This window comes from Xenopus laevis, chromosome 7L, assembly GCF_017654675.1.
Source record: "Xenopus laevis strain J_2021 chromosome 7L, Xenopus_laevis_v10.1, whole genome shotgun sequence".
Lineage (NCBI taxonomy): Eukaryota > Metazoa > Chordata > Amphibia > Anura > Pipidae > Xenopus > Xenopus laevis.
Window position 1 is genome coordinate 1,228,438 of NC_054383.1, and position 23,254 is coordinate 1,251,691.

The following is a 23,254-nucleotide window of genomic DNA, read 5'->3' on the forward strand; positions in this document are numbered from 1 at the left end:
GAGGGGAACGTGATCCCCTCATTCACAGACAGGTATGAAACAATCAATTGGATCTGGAAATGCAACATTGGAGCAGAGAGGTTCAGTTTCAGAGCAGCCCGGTCTATAGATGTCGGATCTGCATAATAAAAGCTGGAGAAGAGAAAAGCTCTTAGTCACACGGGCTCCGCACAAACGCAGGAATGGGGCCCTTTCATGGGACAATCAGACTCATTAGATAAGAAGATGATTATGTAACATGAGGGGGCGGGGCTGAGACTCCAGCCAACTGGTTTCTCCGATTCTGAACACAATTGAAATCTTTCTCCCCTCACTTACACTCAAAATGTACCCCAAAATATTCCTGGTCTTTTAACTGCACATTGCAGGGCCCTATAGAGCATGGGATCATGTGTTCTCCCCACTTACCTGCATCTCACTCCACTTACCTGCAGCATAGGTATTCCCCTGTACTAAGCACAATTCAGCAGGAACAGTCCCCTAAGTTTGCTCATAGTCTGTACAGAGAGATCCCATAAAACTATGGCACATAGGTATTCCCTGTACTAAGCACAATTCAGCAGGAACAGTCCCTAAGTTTGCTCATAGTCTGTACAGAGAGATCCCATAAAACTATGGCAGCATAGGTATTCCCTGTACTAAGCACAATTCAGCAGGAACAGCCCCTAAGTTTGCTCATAGTCTGTACAGAGAGATCCCATAAAACTATGGCAGCATAGGTATTCCCTGTACTAAGCACAATTCAGCAGGAGCAGTCCCTAAGTTTGCTCATAGTCTGTACAGAGATATAGCAATAGTTCTTTTGCTGTGGGTTTAGAGTAGATATTTGTACATGAATAAATATTAAGATTAGAATGAGATTAAGCAGTTTTCATTTTATTAAAGGCAGAAATAGAGAATAAGATGGGTCGATCTTTATGAGGAATGAATAAGAGATAAACAACTAACATTGAATGGGTCGGTACCTCAGTATATTTAACCTCCCTGTTCCCCCATCTGTTTTGCTCTGAGGTTCATTTCGCTTAAATCTCAGCCTTGTCAGTTGCTCCTTTTGTGATCCGACAGCAGCCGGTTATAGTCCAGTTTCCCAGCCAGATCCTTATCATAGTGAGACATAATGCGGAAAATCTCATCTTCATCCAGGACAATGTTGCACAGTCTGAGCACAGACCGGAAGTCTCGCAAGTGCAGGAGTCCAGTCCCGTTTCTGTCCAGCTTCTGACAGGCCTGATGAAGGTTCCTCCAATGAACGGACGAGAGCTGGAAAGGCAGCAGGGAGTTTTATTGGACAAAAATGACTGATGATCCACTACACCTTGAATGGGCCGAACAGAATGGGTTTGTTGAGTTGGGAAGAACCTGACCTTGACCCTAATGAACCCCTGTGAGATGAACTGGACCCCAACAGTGAGTCTGATCCCCAATATCACTGCCCAACCTCACTAATGCTCTTGTGGCTGAATGGAAGCAACTCCCAGTAACAACTCCCAGCAACAATTTTCAACACCAATGTTCAACATCTAGTGGAACCTTCTCAGAAGCACCGGGGCAGTTGTAGAAGCAAAGGGAGGAGCAACCAAACTGAACCCCTGTGAGATGAATTGGAACCCCGACTGTGAGTCTGATCCCCAACATCACTGCCCAACCTCACTAATGCTCTTGTGGCTGAATGGAAGCAACTCCCAGTAACAACTCCCAGCAACAATGTTCAACATCTAGTGGAACCTTCCCAGAAGCACCGGGGCAGTTATAGAAGCAAATAGAGGGGCAACCCAACTGAACCCCTGTGAGATGAATTGGAACCCCGACTGTGAGCCTGATCCCCAATATCACTGCCCAACCTCACTAATGCTCTTGTGACTGAATGGAAGCAACTCCCCGCAACAACTCCCAGCACCAATGTTCAGCATCTAGTGGGAACCTTCCCAGAAGCACCGGGGCAGTTATAGAAGCAAATAGAGGGGCAACCCAACTGAACCCCAGTGGGATGAATTACAACCCCCACTGTGAGTCTGATCCCCAACATCACTGCCCAACCTCACTAATGGTCTTGTGGCTGAATGGAAGCAACTCCCAGCAACAACATCTAGTTGGAACCTTCCCAGAAGAATAGGGGCAGTTATAGTGGCAAAGAGAGGGGCAACTACATATTTATAGTTTGATAAAAACAGTTGAGATATTTGGGCATGTTGTATAAATGCCACTGATATATAGCGGTGCCCCCAGCACAGGTGAGAAATTGTCCAAAAACACTTTTGCATTGAAGTAAATCTGAATCAGTTCTCACCACCCCTACAAGTATGTTTGCCTCAGAGAGGTGCAGAGGCCTTATCTGTGCCCCCCCCATTGCTGATTTACACTAGAGAACTAAGTTTAATTAAGTGGGATTTGCCCCCCGCCATAAGGCCAGTGCCAAGGAAAAGACCAACCTTTTGCCGTAACACGGATGTGAGTGACATGAGGCCTTGCTGAACTGTCTCATCCTTCGACTTGCCCTTTTCCTCCCGTTTGGGAACCTCGCTCTGATTTTGTTTAAAGCTCGACCTTCCAGATTGATACGGCTGGAGAAATTGTACATAGGAGACCCTGCAAGCATAGTATTGATTATCAGCTCTTTGGGTCAGGAATCTCTGTCTTTGTGTCCTTGGTCAGTACTGTATATACACTGGGGCGGCTCTAACATACACAAGATGCAGTTACAGTGGTGTTAGTGCACATTCACCCCTATGCCAAGCACTTGGCTCTAACACCCGCCAACAGCCGCATATTGGCCCAGAAATACCTGTTCTGCCCAGTCGAGAATTTATCAGCAAATGTATCACATTGGTACTGGGTCAGATCTGGGTTGAGATCTTGCAGAAAGTCCACAAATTCTTCTCTAGTGACACATCCGGTACTAAGGGGGTCCAGTTCCTTGAACTTAGCCCGAACGTCATCAAGAAGAAACTCCACCTGAAACCAATGAGACAATGTCAGTGATCCGGTCATATTTATTCTACCCAGTAGGAAACTTGCGTATCTAACCGAGCATTCTCATTGGACACAAGGAGGTGGGAACATGATATTATAGATTATTTACTGCTATTATATAGCCATATAACAGAAGCAGCTTTGCTACATTGTATCATGAGTCAGAACCAGTAATACAGAAAATATTAACAGCCAGACTGACAATGAAAGACAGACAGACACAATGACATAACTATAAACCCAGTGAGAATTAATGAATATTTATCGACACAGCTGCCCTCGAGTGCATTTACTGCATCTGCAGGGAGTTGTCCAACTGTCAGACCCCTGTCCCCTTCTCATATTTCCCTGTATAATGAGGGCTGCCCCGCAAGGGCATAGAATGGCATTTAATGATTAGGATCGAGGCTCGGCATTCAGAGTCAGCCGATTATTTCTCAATGCCCCTCTGTGAGTACAAAGCAGCCATTGTCCCTCCGATATCCCCTTTATTGGATCTGTCGCTCAGAACAGACTAATTGTGATGTGAATGAGACGTTTCTTCATAGCGAGTCTCCCAATCCTGCAGCAAATAGCAGAGAAAATATGGAAAGAGATTTCTCTAACTCTACTGTACATTGGTCTCGGCCTCTATAGGGAACGTACAGGGAGATTATATATATATATATATATATATATATATATATATATATTTACTTTTGGCTCCCTATATTCTGTATTCTAAATATTCTAATTTCATCCCATTCTAGGGACAGAAAAAACAATAGGTACATAAGCAATGTAACATTGGAATTAATTAATATTAACAGGTTGTTTCAGGAGTCACAGGCAGCAGTGCAGAGAAAGGGACAGACACAATGACAGTTACACAGAACTATAAACCCAGTGAGAATGAGGAATGAATGGATATTAGGAAGTTGTATCAGGAGTCAGAGGCAGCAGTGCAGAGAAGAGAAAGGGACAGACACAATGACAGTTACACAGAACTATAAACCCAGTGAGAATGAGGAATGAATGGATATTGGGAAGTTGTATCAGGAGTCAGAGGCAGCAGTGCAGAGAAAGGGACAGACACAATGACAGTTACACAGAACTATAAACCCAGTGAGAATGAGGAATGAATGGATATTGGGAAGTTGTATCAGGAGTCAGAAGCAGCAGTGCAGAGAAGAGAAAGGGACAGACACAATGACAGTTACACAGAACTATAAACCCAGTGAGAATGAGGAATGAATGGATATTGGGAAGTTGTTTCAGGAGTCAGAAGCAGCAGTGCAGAGAAAGGGACAGACACAATGACAGTTACACAGAACTATAAACCCAGTGAGAATGAGGAATGAATGGATATTGGGAAGTTGTATCAGGAGTCAGAAGCAGCAGTGCAGAGAAGAGAAAGGGACAGACACAATGACAGTTACACAGAACTATAAACCCAGTGAGAATGAGGAATGAATGGATATTGGGAAGTTGTATCAGGAGTCAGAACCAGCAGTGCAGAGAAGAGAAAGGGACAGACACAGTGACAGTTACACAGAACTATAAACCCAGTGAGAATGAGGAATGAATGGATATTGGGAAGTTGTATCAGGAGTCAGAAGCAGCAGTGCAGAGAAGAGAAAGGGACAGACACAATGACAGTTACACAGAACTATAAACCCAGTGAGAATGAGGAATGAATGGATATTGGGAAGTTGTATCAGGAGTCAGAAGCAGCAGTGCAGAGAAGAGAAAGGGACAGACACAATGACAGTTACACAGAACTATAAACCCAGTGAGAATGAGGAATGAATGGATATTGGGAAGTTGTATCAGGATTCAGAAGCAGCAGTGCAGAGAAGAGAAAGGGACAGACACAATGACAGTTACACAGAACTATAAACCCAGTGAGAATGAGGAATGAATGGATATTGGGAAGTTGTATCAGGAGTCAGAAGCAGCAGTGCAGAGAAAGGGACAGACACAATGACAGTTACACAGAACTATAAACCCAGTGAGAATGAGGAATGAATGGATATTGGGAAGTTGTATCAGGAGTCAGAAGCAGCAGTGCAGAGAAAGGGACAGACACAATGACAGTTACACAGAACTATAAACCCAGTGAGAATGAGGAATGAATGGATATTGGGAAGTTGTATCAGGAGTCAGAGGCAGCAGTGCAGAGAAGAGAAAGGGACAGACACAATGACAGTTACACAGAACTATAAACCCAGTGAGAATGAGGAATGAATGGATATTGGGAAGTTGTATCAGGAGTCAGAAGCAGCAGTGCAGAGAAAGGGACAGACACAATGACAGTTACACAGAACTATAAACCCAGTGAGAATGAGGAATGAATGGATATTGGGAAGTTGTATCAGGAGTCAGAAGCAGCAGTGCAGAGAAGAGAAAGGGACAGACACAATGACAGTTACACAGAACTATAAACCCAGTGAGAATGAGGAATGAATGGATATTGGGAAGTTGTATCAGGAGTCAGAAGCAGCAGTGCAGAGAAGAGAAAGGGACAGACACAATGACAGTTACACAGAACTATAAACCCAGTGAGAATGAGGAATGAATGGATATTGGGAAGTTGTATCAGGAGTCAGAAGCAGCAGTGCAGAGAAAGGGACAGACACAATGACAGTTACACAGAACTATAAACCCAGTGAGAATGAGGAATGAATGGATATTGGGAAGTTGTATCAGGAGTCAGAAGCAGCAGTGCAGAGAAGAGAAAGGGACAGACACAATGACAGTTACACAGAACTATAAACCCAGTGAGAATGAGGAATGAATATTTGGAAGTAGTATCGGGAGTCAGAACCAGCAGTGCGAGACCTTTGACTGGAGGATGTTGGCGATGATCTTGGTGTCGGAATTCAGTTTCCTGGAGCGAATCCAAAAGTCGCCATCTCCCGCCACCGGGGGGCAGATTTTGGCGTTGGGGAAGCAGGAGGATTTGATGGAGAATCCAAAGTGGCGGATAAATTGGTAGAAATCCAACGTTTGATCCTGATTGAGAATCAGAGTTTTCAAGAGTTTTCCGGCTTCTTCCCTGGAGATTTGGGGGCGGATGTCGCAACTGTGACACAAACTGGAAATGTCAGTGCTGCCCCCAATATACACAGTTTGGGGGGGAGAGGAGTAAATAGGGGGAATTAGTGCAAAATTATTTTTGTTATGGGGCAGAAAATCAATTGTCCCCCCTCCATAGGAACCAATGAAGCAAAGTAACAGCACAGTCTCCCCATGTGACATTTATACCTTTTCAGTAGTTGGTACATTCCCTCTGCGCTCAGCCGCCTGCTGTTCATTCCGTCCATCTGACTAAATGCCGCCTCTATGGATCCGTAATTGGTTCTGACCTGCTGCTTTATCAGCTCCGCTAACTGCAAAGGCAAAGACCCCGTGTATGTGAGGGAAGTGCAATCTCTGTGGGTCAGTTCGAATGTGTTAATATTGGGCAGAACCAGAATCAGTGGCACCAAACTCCCTGGCATTTTCCTGGGCTTTGTACGTGCAACTCATTCCTCTGTCCAGTAGAGGGAGCTGCTGTGCATGTACATACAGAATACACATATACTGTATATATATAATACACATATACTGAATATATATAATACACATATACTGTATATATATAATACACATTTACTGTATATATATAATACACATATACTGTATATATATAATACACATATACTGAATATACTGTATATATATATAATACACATATACTGTATATATATAATACACATATACTGAATATATACACATATACTGTATATATATAATACACATATACTGTATATATATAATACACATATACTGTATATATATAATACACATATACTGTATATATATAGTGATGGGCGAATTTATTCGCCAGGCGTGAATTCGCTGCAAATTTGCGCGATAAATTCGCGAAACACCCGTGAAAAAATTCGCTGTTTCGTGAATTTTTCACCATTTTGCGGGAAATTCGCAAATTTTTCGGCGAAGCGAAACGTCGCTAATTCGCCCATCACTAAATATATATATCTAATACACATATACTGATTATATATATATATGTAATACACATATACTGAATATATATATATATATATATATAATACACATATAATATATATAATATACAAGAGCCATGAATATCCTGTAAATTATATCCTTACAAACGGCGCTTAGTGATGTCATCGGTTACAATCGGAGCTTAGCGATGTCATTTCTGTCACATGACTCACTGAAACTTGTTTATTATAATAAATAAAGTACCCCCAGTTGCACAATATGAGGATATATGAGGATCTTTTATATGGTCCTGGAACTCCTCAGTAACTTATAATATCCTTATATTTTGAATAGGGGGCACTTTATTCACTAGACATTTGGAACATCCATGGCCAGTTACCCCTTCCAGTAACCCTTCTCACTTTTAACCCATCCTCTAAGCCTCTGCCTATGAATCATATCCCCCAATCAGGGGTTAACTAGTAGTTATTATATCTATATATGAATAGCATTTCTCAACCATGTGCTGTATTTATTTAACATAACTGCAACTCCCAGCATGTTCCAACAGCACATAGATAGGGGGACATCTTTATTAAATAACATTATTGAGGGCAGAGACACAATCACACATGAATGAACCTGGCACTAAAGGGATCTAAACTTTGCTTTATTTTACTACAGTTGCCAGCATATTAAGCTGTTACAGAGCATGCTGGGAGTTGTAGTGCAGCAACATCAAGGTGGTATATTTAAAGCAATATTGCTCAATGGTTCTTTTCTCAGCTTTCTTTGGCCAGTGGCTAATTAATATGCAAAATAATCCTCCAATGAGAATCCCATCTGATCTGTATCAATCTGACTCCATGTTCTTTGTTCCTGCAACTGGAGTTGGAAGCTTTAAGGCCAGTTTCCCAGCACTGAACAAGTCTGTCCTGTATCCCCCTCTCTGATTCCAGTGTCATATAATGAAATAAAAATATAACATCATTGACTCTGTATGTAAAATAACGGCTGGACAGCATTCTCATTGGTCAATTAATTTCAATGCACAAGTATTTCATGAACATCTACAGGGAACTTGGGGTGCAGTGAGACGGCTTTACAGTTGGGTTTAGTGACCCTTTAAACTGTATTGCTTTATAAAACCTTTCCCCAGGCTCTCCAGGGTCATTAAAATGCAAAGAAATCCTCCAATGAGAATCCCAGCTGCCGTGTGTCATTGTGGCTCCATGTTCTTTGTTCCTGGAGCTGAGAGAGTAAAATCCAGTTTCTCTTACAATGAACCACTAAACCGCAGTCTGTCCTCCCTCCTGATGTTTCATTCCAATTCTTATATCCTGGGGCCACAATAATCTCCCTATGTAAAATAACAGCAACGTCGGTCTGGGAAGCTGCTTTCTCATTGGTCGGCTTTCTTGCATCTGTAATTAATTCTTAGTTTAGAGAGTTTTAAGGAGGGTTTAGATCTCATTTAAATAATAAATCCTTAAAGCAATACTGAGCCCCACACTCTCCGGGGCCAGGGGGAACCATAAATGCAACTCTCCCTATGTAGAATAACATCACAATGTTGCACATTGGAGAACAGAATTGCATTGCTATAGTAAATATTCGAAGCCAACTCTCTTTGAAAAACTAGAAGGGACACTGTGAATATTCTATGGAGGGTTTATATCCCCTTTAGTAAGATTCCTCCCAAGCCATTTATTAATCACAGCCCATAGCTGCTCCCAGGGGATGTGGTTCAGCCCACAAGCAGGGAATATATAACTGTTTATTTCACAGCTTGCACAGTCTGTGGGTAACACTAAGGACAGACAGAAACTACAGGTGATTCACCTGCTCGACGCTCCGCTCCTTGTGATCCCCCGTCTGTTTCGTGGCTTTGGGTTTCCTGCTGGTTTCCGTCACCACTGTCTTGGCCTCGTCACAAAGGCTCAGGCTTCTGCTGCTAATTATAATGGTAATTACGGTAATGATCAGGAAATGGAAAGCGACATTCATTGATTGATTCAGGCAAATACACAAATAAATAAGGGAAAGTGCAAGTAATACCTTAAAATTTGTTTTCACTTTGTATCATGTGAATATGGGAGTGTAGAGATCATTGTTCACCACTAGAGGTCACTATAGCACAATAGGTCCTGCAGGTCTAGTCAGTCTATTAAACCCCCCCAGTATTAATTTGAGGGTGCATTTTGACCATGGCTGTTGCACCCCAGAAAAGATCACTCCATCCCCAGATCAGGTTTAGTTGAGAGGGTTTATAGGTCATTCAATGGCAGAATTAGGTGATTGGGAGAGGGGGAAGCAGGTAATAGATCTGTGTATGTAACAGCCAATAGCAATTCCTATTTCCTACAAAAAAATCATCATTTTTGATTCCATAAATCTGCACCCCGCACTTTTTTCTTTACCTGCAATCAAATGTATCCATAAAATCCAAGTATTTGATCCCTCCGTGCGGATCGACTGGTAATTTCTCCAACAAACATTTAAAGTCTTCATCTGTGATTTGTATGGAGAACCTTTAGGGTGCAGAGAAATATTTAATAATGCACGGCAACGCCTGCGTCACTGCCCCTAGCAACCAGGGGCTGATCTGAATGAAGGATGAATAGAAAGATAAAACAATAAAAGGGTAACTAGCTTGCATTCTGGTTGCTGGGGTCTCTGACTCTGGCAACAAGGAGGCTAGAAAAATTCAGAGAAACAAAAGGGCAAATTATTAAAAGAAAAAAGTAAAGCAGCTGGAGAAGAGTTGTGATTGTGAAGTTAATTCAATTCCTTTTGTAACATGTGTGCAGGACAACTTCCCCTTTAATATAAAACCCATTGTGACGTCACCTCTCCTGCAGGATGGCTCGAAAGTCCCGCTGACTGATGCTCTTTTGCTTTTTGGAATCGGCGCACCTGGAAGATACCATTGAATTATGGGGGGGGGGGGAGCTGGTGATAACATTGATACCAAATAAAGGGTTAACAGCAGGTTCAATAAATCTGAATATATAATTGGGAAATCCTGCCCCAGTGGGCTTCTTTCTAAAAGGACAATTGATGAACTACAGACTATGGACCGAAGTCTCCCTCAAGTCAACACGGGGGTCACTTACTGGAAGGAACTGAGCAGAACATTGAAATCCGAGTGGAAAATCTTCTCCAGTTTCTCTTCTAAAGCCACAAATGTCCCCTGTGATCTCAGTGAATTTGCCTTCCTGCCCCTGCGCATCACAAAGAGACCAACTGAATAGGAATATTCTATATGATAAATAGGCTGGAATATTCTATATCATCAATAGGAAGGAACATCATCGATAGGCTGGATTATTATATATCATCAATAGGCTGGAATATTCTATATCATCAATAGGCTGGAATATTATATATCATCAATAGGAAGGAATATTCTATATCATCAATAGGAAGGAATATTATATATCATCAATAGGAAGGAATATTCTATATCATCAATAGGCTGGAATATTCTATATCATCAATAGGCTGGAATATTATATATCATCAATAGGAAGGAATATTCTATATCATCAATAGGCTGGAATATTCTATATCATCAATAGAAAGGAATATTCCATATCGTCGATAGGCTGGAATATTCTATATCAATAAGATGGAATATTCTATATCATCAATAGAAAGGAATATTCTATATCATCAATAGGCTGGAATATTCTATATCATCAATAGAAAGGAATATTCCATATCGTCGATAGGCTGGAATATTCTATATCAATAAGATGGAATATTCTATATCATCAATAGGAAGGAATATTCTATATCATCAATAGGCTGGAATATTCTTCTAATGGGAATGATTTATTGACACCGCAGTATTGCATCAGATTAATACTGGTTTTATCTACAGTTAAATAATAACCAATGGGAATTCAGCCACTGGTATTGAAAAATTTTATTTGATAAATTTTGGGTGAAATAACATAAATAGACAAAATAAATGAAATAAGTGACTTTTCTTATTTCTCTCGCTGCCCCTGGGTTGGTGGTTTCTGTATATAAGTGATTCTTTACCATATTTATTCCATGTATTGTACCTGTGTAGCGCCGCCTGATTGGCTGTTCCATTCCTGTGTCGGGATTGGACAGTCTGGAGAAACTGCAGGTAATTCACGTCGGTCGGTGCCTCGTCCAGGCCACAGCGGGCAAGGAAATGGCCAAGTTGGTCACTTGAAAGTTGCAGCTGAAACTTCTCCAAAACAGCCAGAAATTCTTCTTTGTTCACCTAGAAACCCAATATATATATGTCCAGATGTCAGCTGACACTCTAATAGTCTAATACAGTCATACAGTCGCCCTGGAAATGGACTGAACCCAAATGATCTGCTCAACCCACTCGCTGCCAGTCCACTTACCTTGCCGGTCTTTTGTGGGTCATAGAGCAAGAACTGAGCCATCATTGCCCGAGCTCCTTCCCGGAACTTCTCCTTCAGCCACTTCTCTATATTCAGAGATAATTTCCTTTCCTTCCCGGCGTTGGACAGAGCCGCTCTGCTTGTTTCTATAGGAGGGAACAGAATATCTCAGGCAATATCCCCCCATACAGTTCTATCTGCAGCATTTTGCCCCAAATATCTTCATGTTTTATTCGCCCATAATGTGGCACTGGCTATTAAAGTCAAAGTAAAATTGTCATCTCAGCAGAATACGAATACACAGTGAGACGAGACGACGTGGCTCGTGTAAACCTTTAGGATTGTGCAAATAAAGGAATAAAAATGAAGTATTAAAGGAGTCTGGACATAGAGTTAAGATTTGTGAAACGTAAAAGTAAGAAGTAAGTGTCTCTGAGGTAGTCCATAAGTCCAGGCATGTAAAGTACAGAAGTGTAAAGGCCAACTAGATACTCATTCATTTAGACCTAAGCAATAAAAAGTAAAGAAAAGCATCATAGGCCCATCAGAGAACCTGAGTGAAAGACCCACTCTCAGTAGGTATCATATAGATCTATGGCACAAACAAGTAAAGACTGATGGGAGTTATCCTTAACAGGGGCTCACTAGGCTGGCGATCACTAGCCTAGTGAGCCCCAGCCAAGTGAGCCCCAGCCTAGTGAGCCCCAGCCAAGTGAGTCCCATCCTAGTGAGCCCCAGCCTAGTGAGCCTTAGCCAAGTGAGAGTGAGTCCCAGCCTAGTGAGCCTTAGCCAAGTGAGCCGTAGCCTAGTCAGCCCCAGCTAAGTGAGCCGTAGCCTAGTGAGCCCCAGACTAGTGAGCCTTAGCCAAGTGAGCCCCAGCCTAGTGAGCTTTAGCCAAGTGAGCCCCATCCAAGTGAGCCTTAGCCATGTGAGCCCCAGCCTAGTGAGCCTTAGCCAAGTCCCAGCCTCTCATGGCCTGAAAGCTTGATCAGCAGGCGCTCAGCAGAAAGATTCATTGAGGACTTTCCTTTCAGTGTTAAAGGAAAACTATACCCCCAAAATGAATACTTAAGCAACAGATAGTTTATATCAAATTGAATGACATATCAAAGAATCTTACCAAACTGGAATATATATTTACATAAATATTGCCCTTTTACATCTCTTGCCTTGAACCACCATTTCGTGACTCTATCTGTGCTGCCTCAGAGATCACCTGACCAGAAATACTACAACACTAACTGTAACAGGAAGAAGTGAGGAAGCAAAAGGCAGAACTCTGTCTGTTAATTGGCTCATGTGACCTAACATGTGGTTTGTATGTGTGCAAAGTGAATCGTATGATCCCAGGGGGCGGCCCTTATTTTTTAAAATGGCAATTTTCTATTTATGATTACCCAATGGCACATACTACTAGAAAAGTATATTATTAAGATAATGGTTCATTTACATGAAGCAGGGTTTTACACATGAGCTGTTTTACTCAGTATCTTTTAATAGAGACCTACATTGTTTGGGGGGTATAGTTTTCCTTTAAAGGGGTGGTTCACCTTTTAGTTAACTTTCAGTATGTTATAGAATGGCCAATTCTAAGCAACTTTTTGACTGGTCTTCATTATTTCTTTTTTATAGTTTTGAATTATTTGCTGTATTCTTCTGACTATTTCCAACTTTCAAATGGGGGTCACTGACCCCATCTAAAAACACAAATGCTGTGTAAAGCTACAAATGTATTGTTATTGTCTCAGAATATCCCTCTCTACATCATAGTAACAGTTCATTTAAAGGTGAACACCCCCTTTATGGTTAATGTCCCCTCACATACTTGGCGGTTGGGCCTTTTCGGTGCCAGAAACCTTCTCCAGTGCCGTTAGCAAAGGGCTCGGCTGCTTTTCCTGAAGCTTTAAGTCTTGGTCTCCCAAACGGCTCATCAGTTCTTCCATTCCTAGAGTCTGTGCTCCATCTCCCACATATCTGTAAATCACAGGAATTTGGGTCTGATGTTTGTTATTTCAATATATTCACCCAACGAACCTTGTCACTTTCATCAGTGCTGTAACTAGAGGTTACTGGGCCCACAGCAAATTCAATTTAGGGTCCCAAAATATTGATAAATTGGTCTATTCTACCAAGATTAAATAAAAATTGCTAATTTGTCAGGGCCACACTGTGCCCCCTACACCCCTGGGTCCCACTGCAACCGCAGGGTCTGTTACCCTGTACTTACACCCCTGGGTGCCGTGGGCTCTTCTGGAAATGGGATCAGGGTTCCCACAACCCTCTTCTTATGCACCCCTAATTCTCAGCTAGCTGAAGGTCTGGAATTTGAGGTCCAATAGGGTGTTGCTTTGGGGCCAGTGTGGAAGTAGTTAATAACAGAGCATGCTGGGATTTGTAGTGCAGGACCTGCTGGGCCTCGTGTTCTATAAACAAGCTGTGTATAAACATTTTATTTATAAGATTCTCTTGCCTGTTCCAGAGCTTTGGGAACTCCCTTTCTGTCATTTCCAGGCCCAGTTTGGACAGAACCGCACGGAATTCGGAAGCGTTCAAAGCGTCTTTAGAGAAATGGCGTGCCAGCTCAAAGTGCCTGTGGGGATCAGACAGATCAGAAGTCTTGAACCCCACATTATCCAGAAGTAATCACACCTGCACCGTGGGTTCTACCCTCCCAGCTAGCACTTTAATTGGTGCCACGTGTTCCCCGGCAGATGCAGAACAACTCAGATTTAGGAGGGTTAAATTATTAAGAGTTTAGGGTCACCCCAATAGAAACTGCGGGATAAAGGATGTTATAGTGCCAAATGTGAGACCCCAAAATGCTGAAATCTGACTTTAACTGGAGCAATTGTATCCCCAGAGCTGAGCGAGGGGCCCCAGTGATGAGAATATAAATATATAATATAAATCCCTTCCCTGGCACAGAGCCGGCCCTACAGAAGAATGAAGGGAAAGATGCCAGGGCCACTGAATGCCAACACCCGGCACATTCCCCTGTAATTTAGGTGTTATTAGTATTCTAATTAGGGATGTACTAAATCCAGGATTGGGCCATTTTCAGCAGGATTTGGATTTGGCCGAATCCTTAAAATCATGTGACTTTTCGTCACAAAACAAGGAAGAAAATTTGTTTTTCCCATTTACCCTCCCCCTCACTAATTTGCATATGCAAATTAGGGTTTGGGTTCAGTATTTGGCCGAATCTTTCACAAAGGATTCGGGGGTTCGGTTGAATCCAAAAAAGTGGATTCGGTGCATCCCTAATTCTAATCTCACCCTGGCTAATAGTTATTCTTGAAATGAATCCCTCACTGTGAGTGGCCCCTCATAATCCCTGTGCCCCCCCTGAATCTCCCATAGAAATGGCTGACTGGCTTGAACCCCCAGATGCTGAGAATCTCCCATGAATCTCATTTGGCTGGAGGGGGGGGGGGTGTACATACTGCAGGGGTGCCAGTTTTCATATGGATATACAGGAAGGAAAGTGCATATACTATATGGCAGCTCCTACTCATATGAACAAATAAAGAGGATCATTGTGCGCAGGCTCAGCAGGGGGTCGGCACCCCATTTCTATAATCTGGACCTGTTATTTGCCAAGTCCTTGAGCTCCAGATGAACATGATGCGCAGCCTTCACTGTCGCTTTGTGTTTCCTCCTGTGGGGGTCCAGCCATTCCGGGGGGTCCCTGTTCTCTTCCTTCTTGAACCGATCGTAGAAACCGTCAAAGGTTATTACTCGCTGCTCCCCCAGATGTAACCTGCACAGTAACAGAGACACTTACCTCTATTCCTTATATATACATTATTATATGTATATTATTATATGTATATTATTATATGTATATTATTGTAAGGATATTATTATATGTACATTATTGTATAAATATTATTATATGTATATTATTGTAAGGATATTATTATATGTACATTATGTATATTATTATATGTATATTATTATATGTATATTATTATATGTACATTATTATATGTATATTATTATTATTATTATTATATGTACAGAGACAGGGATGGTAGGAGAATCTCAGCTAAAGGAAAGGGGGTCCCCAAAACTGAGTTCGTTGAGATGACGTTATTAGCTTTAATGTGCAATAATATATAAACACTGGTCCTAATTACACTATAAGGGGCAATGAGGGGATTCTGGGGGGTTCTTACCGCTGCAGGAGATCCTGAAAGAGCCGCTCACTGATATATCGGCCCATAAAGGTGGTCAGTATCACCAGCAAGGCATCCCTTTAAGAATAAAATAGAAACTATAATGTATCATCTGCATTTGGTTTATGCTCCTCCCCCCCACAGTCCACGCCCACTAATGATATAACGATAAAGTCATATAATAATGACGCTTAAAGGGGTGGTTCCCCTTCATGTTAACTTTTAGCATGTTATAGTAATTCTAACTAATTCTAAGCAACTTTTCAAACGGTCTTCGTTATTTCTTTATAAAAGTTTTTTAATAGTTTGCCTTTTTCTTCTGACGCTTCCCAGCTTTTCAATGGGGGTCACTGACCCCATCTAAAAACAAATACTCTGCAAGACTACAAATTTATTGTTATTGTTACTTTTTATTCCTCATCTTTCTATTCAGGCTTCTCCTATTCATATTCCAGTCTCTTATTCAAATCAATGCATGGTTGCTAGGGGAATTTGGACCCTAGCAACCAGACGGCTGAAACTGGAGAGCTGCGGAATAAAAAGCCAAATAAGTCAAAAACCACAAATAAGAAAAAATGAAAACCAATTGCAAATTGTCTCAGTTACTTTAAATGCGAACAACCCCTTTAATGAGCTGAATTTCCCATTAATAAAACAGCCTGAGACTCTGAGTTGCAACTTCTTTGTGCAACGTTTAAACACATTGTATCAATTCAGTGATGGGAACAATTTGGCCCATTATAATCCCCCCCCCAATACCTTTTCACTCTCCCTCTGGCCTCGGGGTCGCTGCTCCAGAACAGAGACTTGAGCCTGTAGAACCCCCCGGAGTTTAACTTGTCAAACAGTTGATATTCCAACTAGGAAACAAAACAATTAATGGTCATTATTCCATTTAAGTGATTGGGTTACAGCTCGGGGTGTAACTATGTCAGAACCCCACTAATAATAATAGTAATGATAATTATAATAATAATCCTTCTTGCCATTTATTTGTCTCGGCACCACTAAGGGTTTTGCTGAATATGGGCACAAGCAATCCAAACTAAAGGGGAACTAAAGCCTAAAAAAGTCTGGAATCTTTGGGCCTGGAAATACTGTATTTTATATACTGTACTTACTGTACCTACTCAGGGGTACAGTACCCCATTACAGTAATGATCCAGCCCTTCACAGCAGCTCTCAATCTTGACTCTTGTTTGGTGAGTCAGCGGCACTGCACATGCTCAGTGGACTCTGGGCTGCTACTGAGAAGCTGAGCTTAGGGGTCAGGGGAAATCATCAAGCAGAAAATGGGGTCCATCTGTCATAGAAGCCAATGCTACAGGGCTGATTAGGAACAAATTATGATGCAGACTGCACTGATTCCTATGCTGCCATGTAATGTCACTCTGAATTAATCAGTACTCAGCCTTGTGTTGTGTCAATCTAACATGATTCTCCTGCAGCGAACAACCTGCCATGCTGTGTGTCTGTCATATATAAGAGAAGCCCCAACCTCTTCTGCCTGTAGGTGGATCTGAGCAGCGTCCGGATGGTAAACTTCACCTTCTTCTTCCTCCTTTCTTTCTCTCTCCCGACTGTTCTTTTCTGCAGGGAGAGAGCGTGGGATTTCCATTCAGTGTAGCGTCACAACAGGAAGCCACAGGGAAAGTAGCAATTCCATTGCATCGGGGCAGATTCTACCACTTTGTAGCCATTTCATTTGCATGAATATAGAGGGGATACGGGGGACACTGGGAATAAATTGGGTGCTCACTCAAAATTACTTATTATTACGAGAAGCACAAGCTGCCTGGGGTCCAAAATGGGGATCAACTGCCACAGGGGGCGCTGGAATGGGGATTGTGAGACACACGAGGCCTAAATAATGACAGTGGCCAACAAGGGGATGGACCTTACTGTCCTTTAATTCTGTCAACAGATTGGACCCAAGTAACTGAGGCTTTGGCAGCAAATAATAAATCAACACATTAATGCCAGACACATGTCTCCATTGTGGTGTCAGTTACACAGAACTATAAACCCAGTGAGAATGAGGAATGAATGGATATTGGGAAGTTGTATCAGGAGTCAGAAGCAGCAGTGCAGAGAAAGGGACAGACACAATGACAGTTACACAGAACTATAAACCCAGTGAGAATGAGGAATGAATGGATATTGGGAAGTTGTATCAGGAGTCAGAAGCAGCAGTGCAGAGAAAGGGACAGACACAATGACAGTTACACAGAACTATAAACCCAGTGAGAATGAGGAATGAATAGATATTGGGAAGTTGTATCAGGAGTCAGAAGCAGCAGTGCAGAGAAAGGGACAGACACAATGACAGTTACACAGAACTATAAACCCAGTGAGAATGAGGAATGAATGGATATTGGGAAGTTGTATCAGGAGTCAGAGGCAGCAGTGCAGAGAAGAGAAAGGGACAGACACAATGACAGTTACACAGAACTATAAACCCAGTGAGAATGAGGAATGAATGGATATTGGGAAGTTGTATCAGGAGTCAGAGGCAGCAGTGCAGAGAAAGGGACAGACACAATGACAGTTACACAGAACTATAAACCCAGTGAGAATGAGGAATGAATGGATATTGGGAAGTTGTATCAGGAGTCAGAAGCAGCAGTGCAGAGAAAGGGACAGACACAATGACAGTTACACAGAACTATAAACCCAGTGAGAATGAGGAATGAATGGATATTGGGAAGTTGTATCAGGAGTCAGAGGCAGCAGTGCAGAGAAGAGAAAGGGACAGACACAATGACAGTTACACAGAACTATAAACCCAGTGAGAATGAGGAATGAATGGATATTGGGAAGTTGTATCAGGAGTCAGAGGCAGCAGTGCAGAGAAAGGGACAGACACAATGACAGTTACACAGAACTATAAACCCAGTGAGAATGAGGAATGAATGGATATTGGGAAGTTGTATCAGGAGTCAGAAGCAGCAGTGCAGAGAAAGGGACAGACACAATGACAGTTACACAGAACTATAAACCCAGTGAGAATGAGGAATGAATGGATATTGGGAAGTTGTATCAGGAGTCAGAAGCAGCAGTGCAGAGAAAGGGACAGACACAATGACAGTTACACAGAACTATAAACCCAGTGAGAATGAGGAATGAATGGATATTGGGAAGTTGTATCAGGAGTCAGAAGCAGCAGTGCAGAGAAAGGGACAGACACAATGACAGTTACACAGAACTATAAACCCAGTGAGAATGAGGAATAAATGGATATTGGGAAGTTGTATCAGGAGTCAGAAGCAGCAGTGCAGAGAAAGGGACAGACACAATGACAGTTACACAGAACTATAAACCCAGTGAGAATGAGGAATGAATGGATATTGGGAAGTTGTATCAGGAGTCAGAAGCAGCAGTGCAGAGAAAGGGACAGACACAATGACAGTTACACAGAACTATAAACCCAGTGAGAATGAGGAATGAATGGATATTGGGAAGTTGTATCAGGAGTCAGAGGCAGCAGTGCAGAGAAGAGAAAGGGACAGACACAATGACAGTTACACAGAACTATAAACCCAGTGAGAATGAGGAATGAATGGATATTGGGAAGTTGTATCAGGAGTCAGAGGCAGCAGTGCAGAGAAAGGGACAGACACAATGACAGTTACACAGAACTATAAACCCAGTGAGAATGAGGAATGAATGGATATTGGGAAGTTGTATCAGGAGTCAGAAGCAGCAGTGCAGAGAAAGGGACAGACACAATGACAGTTACACAGAACTATAAACCCAGTGAGAATGAGGAATGAATGGATATTGGGAAGTTGTATCAGGAGTCAGAGGCAGCAGTGCAGAGAAAGGGACAGACACAATGACAATTACACAGAACTATAAACCCAGTGAGAATGAGGAATGAATGGATATTGGGAAGTTGTATCAGGAGTCAGAAGCAGCAGTGCAGAGAAAGGGACAGACACAATGACAGTTACACAGAACTATAAACCCAGTGAGAATGAGGAATGAATGGATATTGGGAAGTTGTATCAGGAGTCAGAAGCAGCAGTGCAGAGAAAGGGACAGACACAATGACAGTTACACAGAACTATAAACCCAGTGAGAATGAGGAATGAATGGATATTGGGAAGTTGTATCAGGAGTCAGAAGCAGCAGTGCAGAGAAAGGGACAGACACAATGACAGTTACACAGAACTATAAACCCAGTGAGAATGAGGAATAAATGGACAGTTCTATGTAAGTATAATTGTGTCTGTTATTTCTTTGTGAGTCTACAAACAATGTTGCAGATGTGAGGTCAGTAAATTGTCCGGCTGCTGCTACATTGTTTCAGAAGTCAAAACCTGTAGTGCATGTAGAAGGTACCTTACACAGTGCAGTATATGGGGTAGACCTTATTTATAACACAGAACTATAAACCCAGTGTTACAGGTGAGACCTATAGAAGCAATTGCTTATTATGTGCCTTCTATATATTTATTGATACATATCATGTGGGCGGGGGTTGCCATACACTGAATTACAGGTACAGTTCACTGTGTCTCCGGCATCATTTCATTCTTTTCTCTGTCCCCCAGTGAGTAACACAATTACACCCCCACACCCAAAACCCAGTGATTTACCAGATTTTCCGAGATTCGCCCAGTGATCCAGCGTCTCCCAGTTATTGAGCTGTTGGGATGTGATGGGCCCCAGGCTCTTGTCCAGAATATTTTCCTTTCTGTTAAGGACTTTCAGTGAATGGGGGTCCCCTCCTCTAACCCCATTAGAGGTTCCGCACACAGACAGAGCCTTGGGACTGCCCAGTCGGGACACTGGGTGCAGCACCTTGGGGTGGGGGGCTGAAGGGCCCTTTGTATGTAATGCAGCCATGGGTGCTGTCCCTGCACTTCACTAGTTTGGCTGCTGAGATACAAATACTATTCAGTAGCTGCAACTTGTACTGACAACATGGAGTTGCTAAGGTAACATTAACCCCTCCTGTGCCAGAACTGACTGCCGCTCACAATGAACAATGGCACCTAGAGACACGGCACCGGCATAAACACAACTGCACCGAGCCCTGGGGAACTTACCTGCCCTTATTATACCCCCTTATTATACCCCTTTAATATACCCCCTTATTATACCCCCTTATTATACCCCCATATTATCCACCTGCCCTTCCTCTGTGTGAGTCTCACCTCAATCTCACTGTGATACAAAGTAACAACAACAAACTCCTAAGTGCTCAGTCTCAGTGGAAGGGGTTAATGTGCTTGTCACATAGTTACATTGGGTTGAAAAAGACCAAAGTCCGTTAAATTCAATATTCCATATACTCACACTGACCCCTCCCTACACTCACATACACTATATACTCATATACTAACTATAGAGTTTAGTATCACAATAGCCTTTGTATTATGTCTGTCCAAGAAATCCTCCAAGTCCCTCTTATAGTCATTAACTGAATCATCACCCGGCAGTGCATTCCCCAACCTCACTGTCCTCCTCACTGTGATGAACCCCCTACTCTGTTCCTTTAAATGAAACTTCTTTTCCTCTAGTCTGAAGGGGAGGCCTCTGGTACGTGATTCTCTTTATGGGTAAAAAGGTCCCCTGCTATTTGTCTATAATGTCCTCTAATGTACTTGTAAAGTCTAATCATGTCCCCTCACAAGCGCCTTTTTTCCCCCAGAGAAAACAACCCCAACCTTGTCAGTCTCCCCTCATAATTTAACTCTTCCCTCCCTCTAACCAGTTTAGTTGCACTTAGTCTCTGCACTCTCTCCAGCTCATTTATATCCCTCTTAAGGACTGGAGTCCAAAACTGCCCCCATACTCCAGATGAGGCCTCACCAGGGACCTATAAAGAGACACAATTATGTTTCATCCCTTGAGTTAATGCCCTTTTTTATACAAGAACTTTATTTGCTTTAGTAGCCACAGAATGACACTGCCCAGAATTAGACAACTTGTTATCTACAAAGACCCCAAGATCCTTCTCATTTAAGGAAACTCCCAACACACTGCCATTTAGTGTATAACTTGCATTTATATTATTTTTGCCAAAGTGCATAACCTGCATTTATCAACATTGAACCTCATTTTCCAGTTTGCTGCCCAGTTTTCCAGTTTAGACAAATCACTGTGCAAAGTGGCAGCATCCTGCATGGGACCTATAGTTCTGCACAATTTAGTCTCATTCCTTCCCACAAAACATGTGTAATAAATGCACCAAACACAAACAATTGCCCAATCTGCCCCCTAACTAAAGAGAATAAAGTGATTGCAGTGTGTAACCTCCAGCCATGAAAGAGTTAATGGATTAAGTCCAGTGGCCAATAAGAGACAAAGACTGTTTGTTACCAGCCATGGGGGGGACAAAACTTTTGAATTTGAGCTTTACTTGTTTCCTAGGCAACCGCATCCCATAGATCTGCAGGCAATGTCTCAATGGGGTAGAAATTTGGCTTTGGCGCTGACACTGCTCTGATATCAGAGACACATTTATTAGAAACAGTCGATTCCCTCAGTCTTCACTTGTACTGGGGGGTCTCTCCATAGACAGAGGAGGAGCAACCGGGGGTTTATAGGAAACATTATAAGAGGAGCCTGGGGGTACAATGGCAACTCTGAACTAACAGTGTAGGAAGGTTCTGATGATGCAGCTGAGATTCTAGCTATCTGTATAACAGAACATTCTGTCCCAGTGGCTGCACAGATCCTATCTGATCCCCATTGTAAGCAGCAGTCCTGTCCTGCTTTATGGCAGCTGAGATTCTAGCTATCTGTATAACAGAACATTCTGTCCCAGTGACTGCACAGATCCTATCTGATCCCCATTGTAAGCAGCAGTCCTGTCCTGCTTTATGGCAGCTGAGATTCTAGCTATCTGTATAACAGAACATTCTGTCCCAGTGGCTGCACAGATCCTATCTGATCCCCATTGTAAGCAGCAGTCCTGCCCTGCTTTATGGCAGCTGAGATTCTAGCTATCTGTATAACAGAACATTCTGTCCCAGTGGCTGCACAGATCCTATCTGATCCCCATTGTAAGCAGCAGTCCTGTCCTGCTTTATGGCAGCTGAGATTCTAGCTATCTGTATAACAGAACATTCTGTCCCAGTGGCTGCACAGATCCTATCTGATCCCCATTGTAAGCAGCAGTCCTGTCCTGCTTTATGGCAGCTGAGATTCTAGCTATCTGTATAACAGAACATTCTGTCCCAGTGGCTGCACAGATCCTATCTGATCCCCATTGTAAGCAGCAGTCCTGTCCTGCTTTATGGCAGCTGAGATTCTAGCTATCTGTATAACAGAACATTCTGTCCCAGTGGCTGCACAGATCCTATCTGATCCCCATTGTAAGCAGCAGTCCTGTCCTGCTTTATGGCAGCTGAGATTCTAGCTATCTGTATAACAGAAGATTCTGTCCCAGTGGCTGCACAGATCCTATCTGATCCCCATTGTAAGCAGCAGTCCTGTCCTGCTTTATGGCAATTGAAATTCTAGCTATCTGTTGATGATTTATAGCTCTGGGTCTGAAGGTTAAAATAAGTTCCATTTGCCCTTAGTGATTCATTAAAGGGTAAGTACACCCTGTGCTGCAGCAGAACAGACATTTTACCCAACAAACTCAGAACCTCTGCCAACTTTTATCATCATGATTTATTTATTATTACAGGAAAATTACAGAAAACTGAATATTTTAATGTAATGGAGTCAATAAAGCCAGGGACTCCCTGAAGCCTCTTATTT

General features: G+C 42.4%; 1 protein-coding gene across 2 annotated transcripts; it reads right to left on the minus strand.

The window, feature by feature from the left end:
• Positions 1–855: 855 nt before the first annotated feature.
• LOC108695694 (EF-hand calcium-binding domain-containing protein 6) lies at positions 856–20,577 on the minus strand. 2 transcript variants are annotated; one of them, XM_041570094.1, is made up of 18 exons: positions 20,134–20,577; positions 17,031–17,122; positions 16,292–16,392; positions 15,533–15,610; positions 14,941–15,114; positions 13,825–13,944; positions 13,180–13,328; positions 11,355–11,500; positions 11,037–11,224; positions 10,080–10,187; positions 9,814–9,879; positions 9,384–9,494; positions 8,806–8,914; positions 6,217–6,341; positions 5,791–6,034; positions 2,783–2,952; positions 2,430–2,586; positions 856–1,260 (listed from the first exon to the last, which is right to left on the minus strand). In XM_041570094.1, the coding sequence occupies exons 1-18, from the start codon at positions 20,381–20,383 to the stop codon at positions 1,039–1,041; spliced, it is 2,610 nt and encodes an 869-aa protein (XP_041426028.1). In that variant the 5' UTR covers positions 20,384–20,577; the 3' UTR covers positions 856–1,038. The 2 variants fall into 2 exon arrangements, with proteins under 2 accessions (XP_041426028.1, XP_041426027.1); XM_041570093.1 differs by having other exon boundaries at positions 8,806–8,917; positions 20,134–20,576.
• Positions 20,578–23,254: the final 2,677 nt, after the last annotated feature.

What these genes read in the sequence shown, in the direction of transcription:
- LOC108695694 (XM_041570093.1), bottom strand. Translation starts at nt 20,383, where the DNA reads ATGGCTGCATTACATACAAAGGGCCCTTCAGCCCCCCACCCCAAGGTG. An exon ending in AAGGACTTGGCAAATAACAG is followed by an intron (nt 13,945 to 14,940) that starts GTCCAGATTATA and finishes TGATCCCCACAG; the next exon opens with GCACTTTGAGCTGGCACGCC. An exon ending in TTCTCGACTGGGCAGAACAG is followed by an intron (nt 2,587 to 2,782) that starts GTATTTCTGGGC and finishes CTATGCTTGCAG; the next exon opens with GGTCTCCTATGTACAATTTC.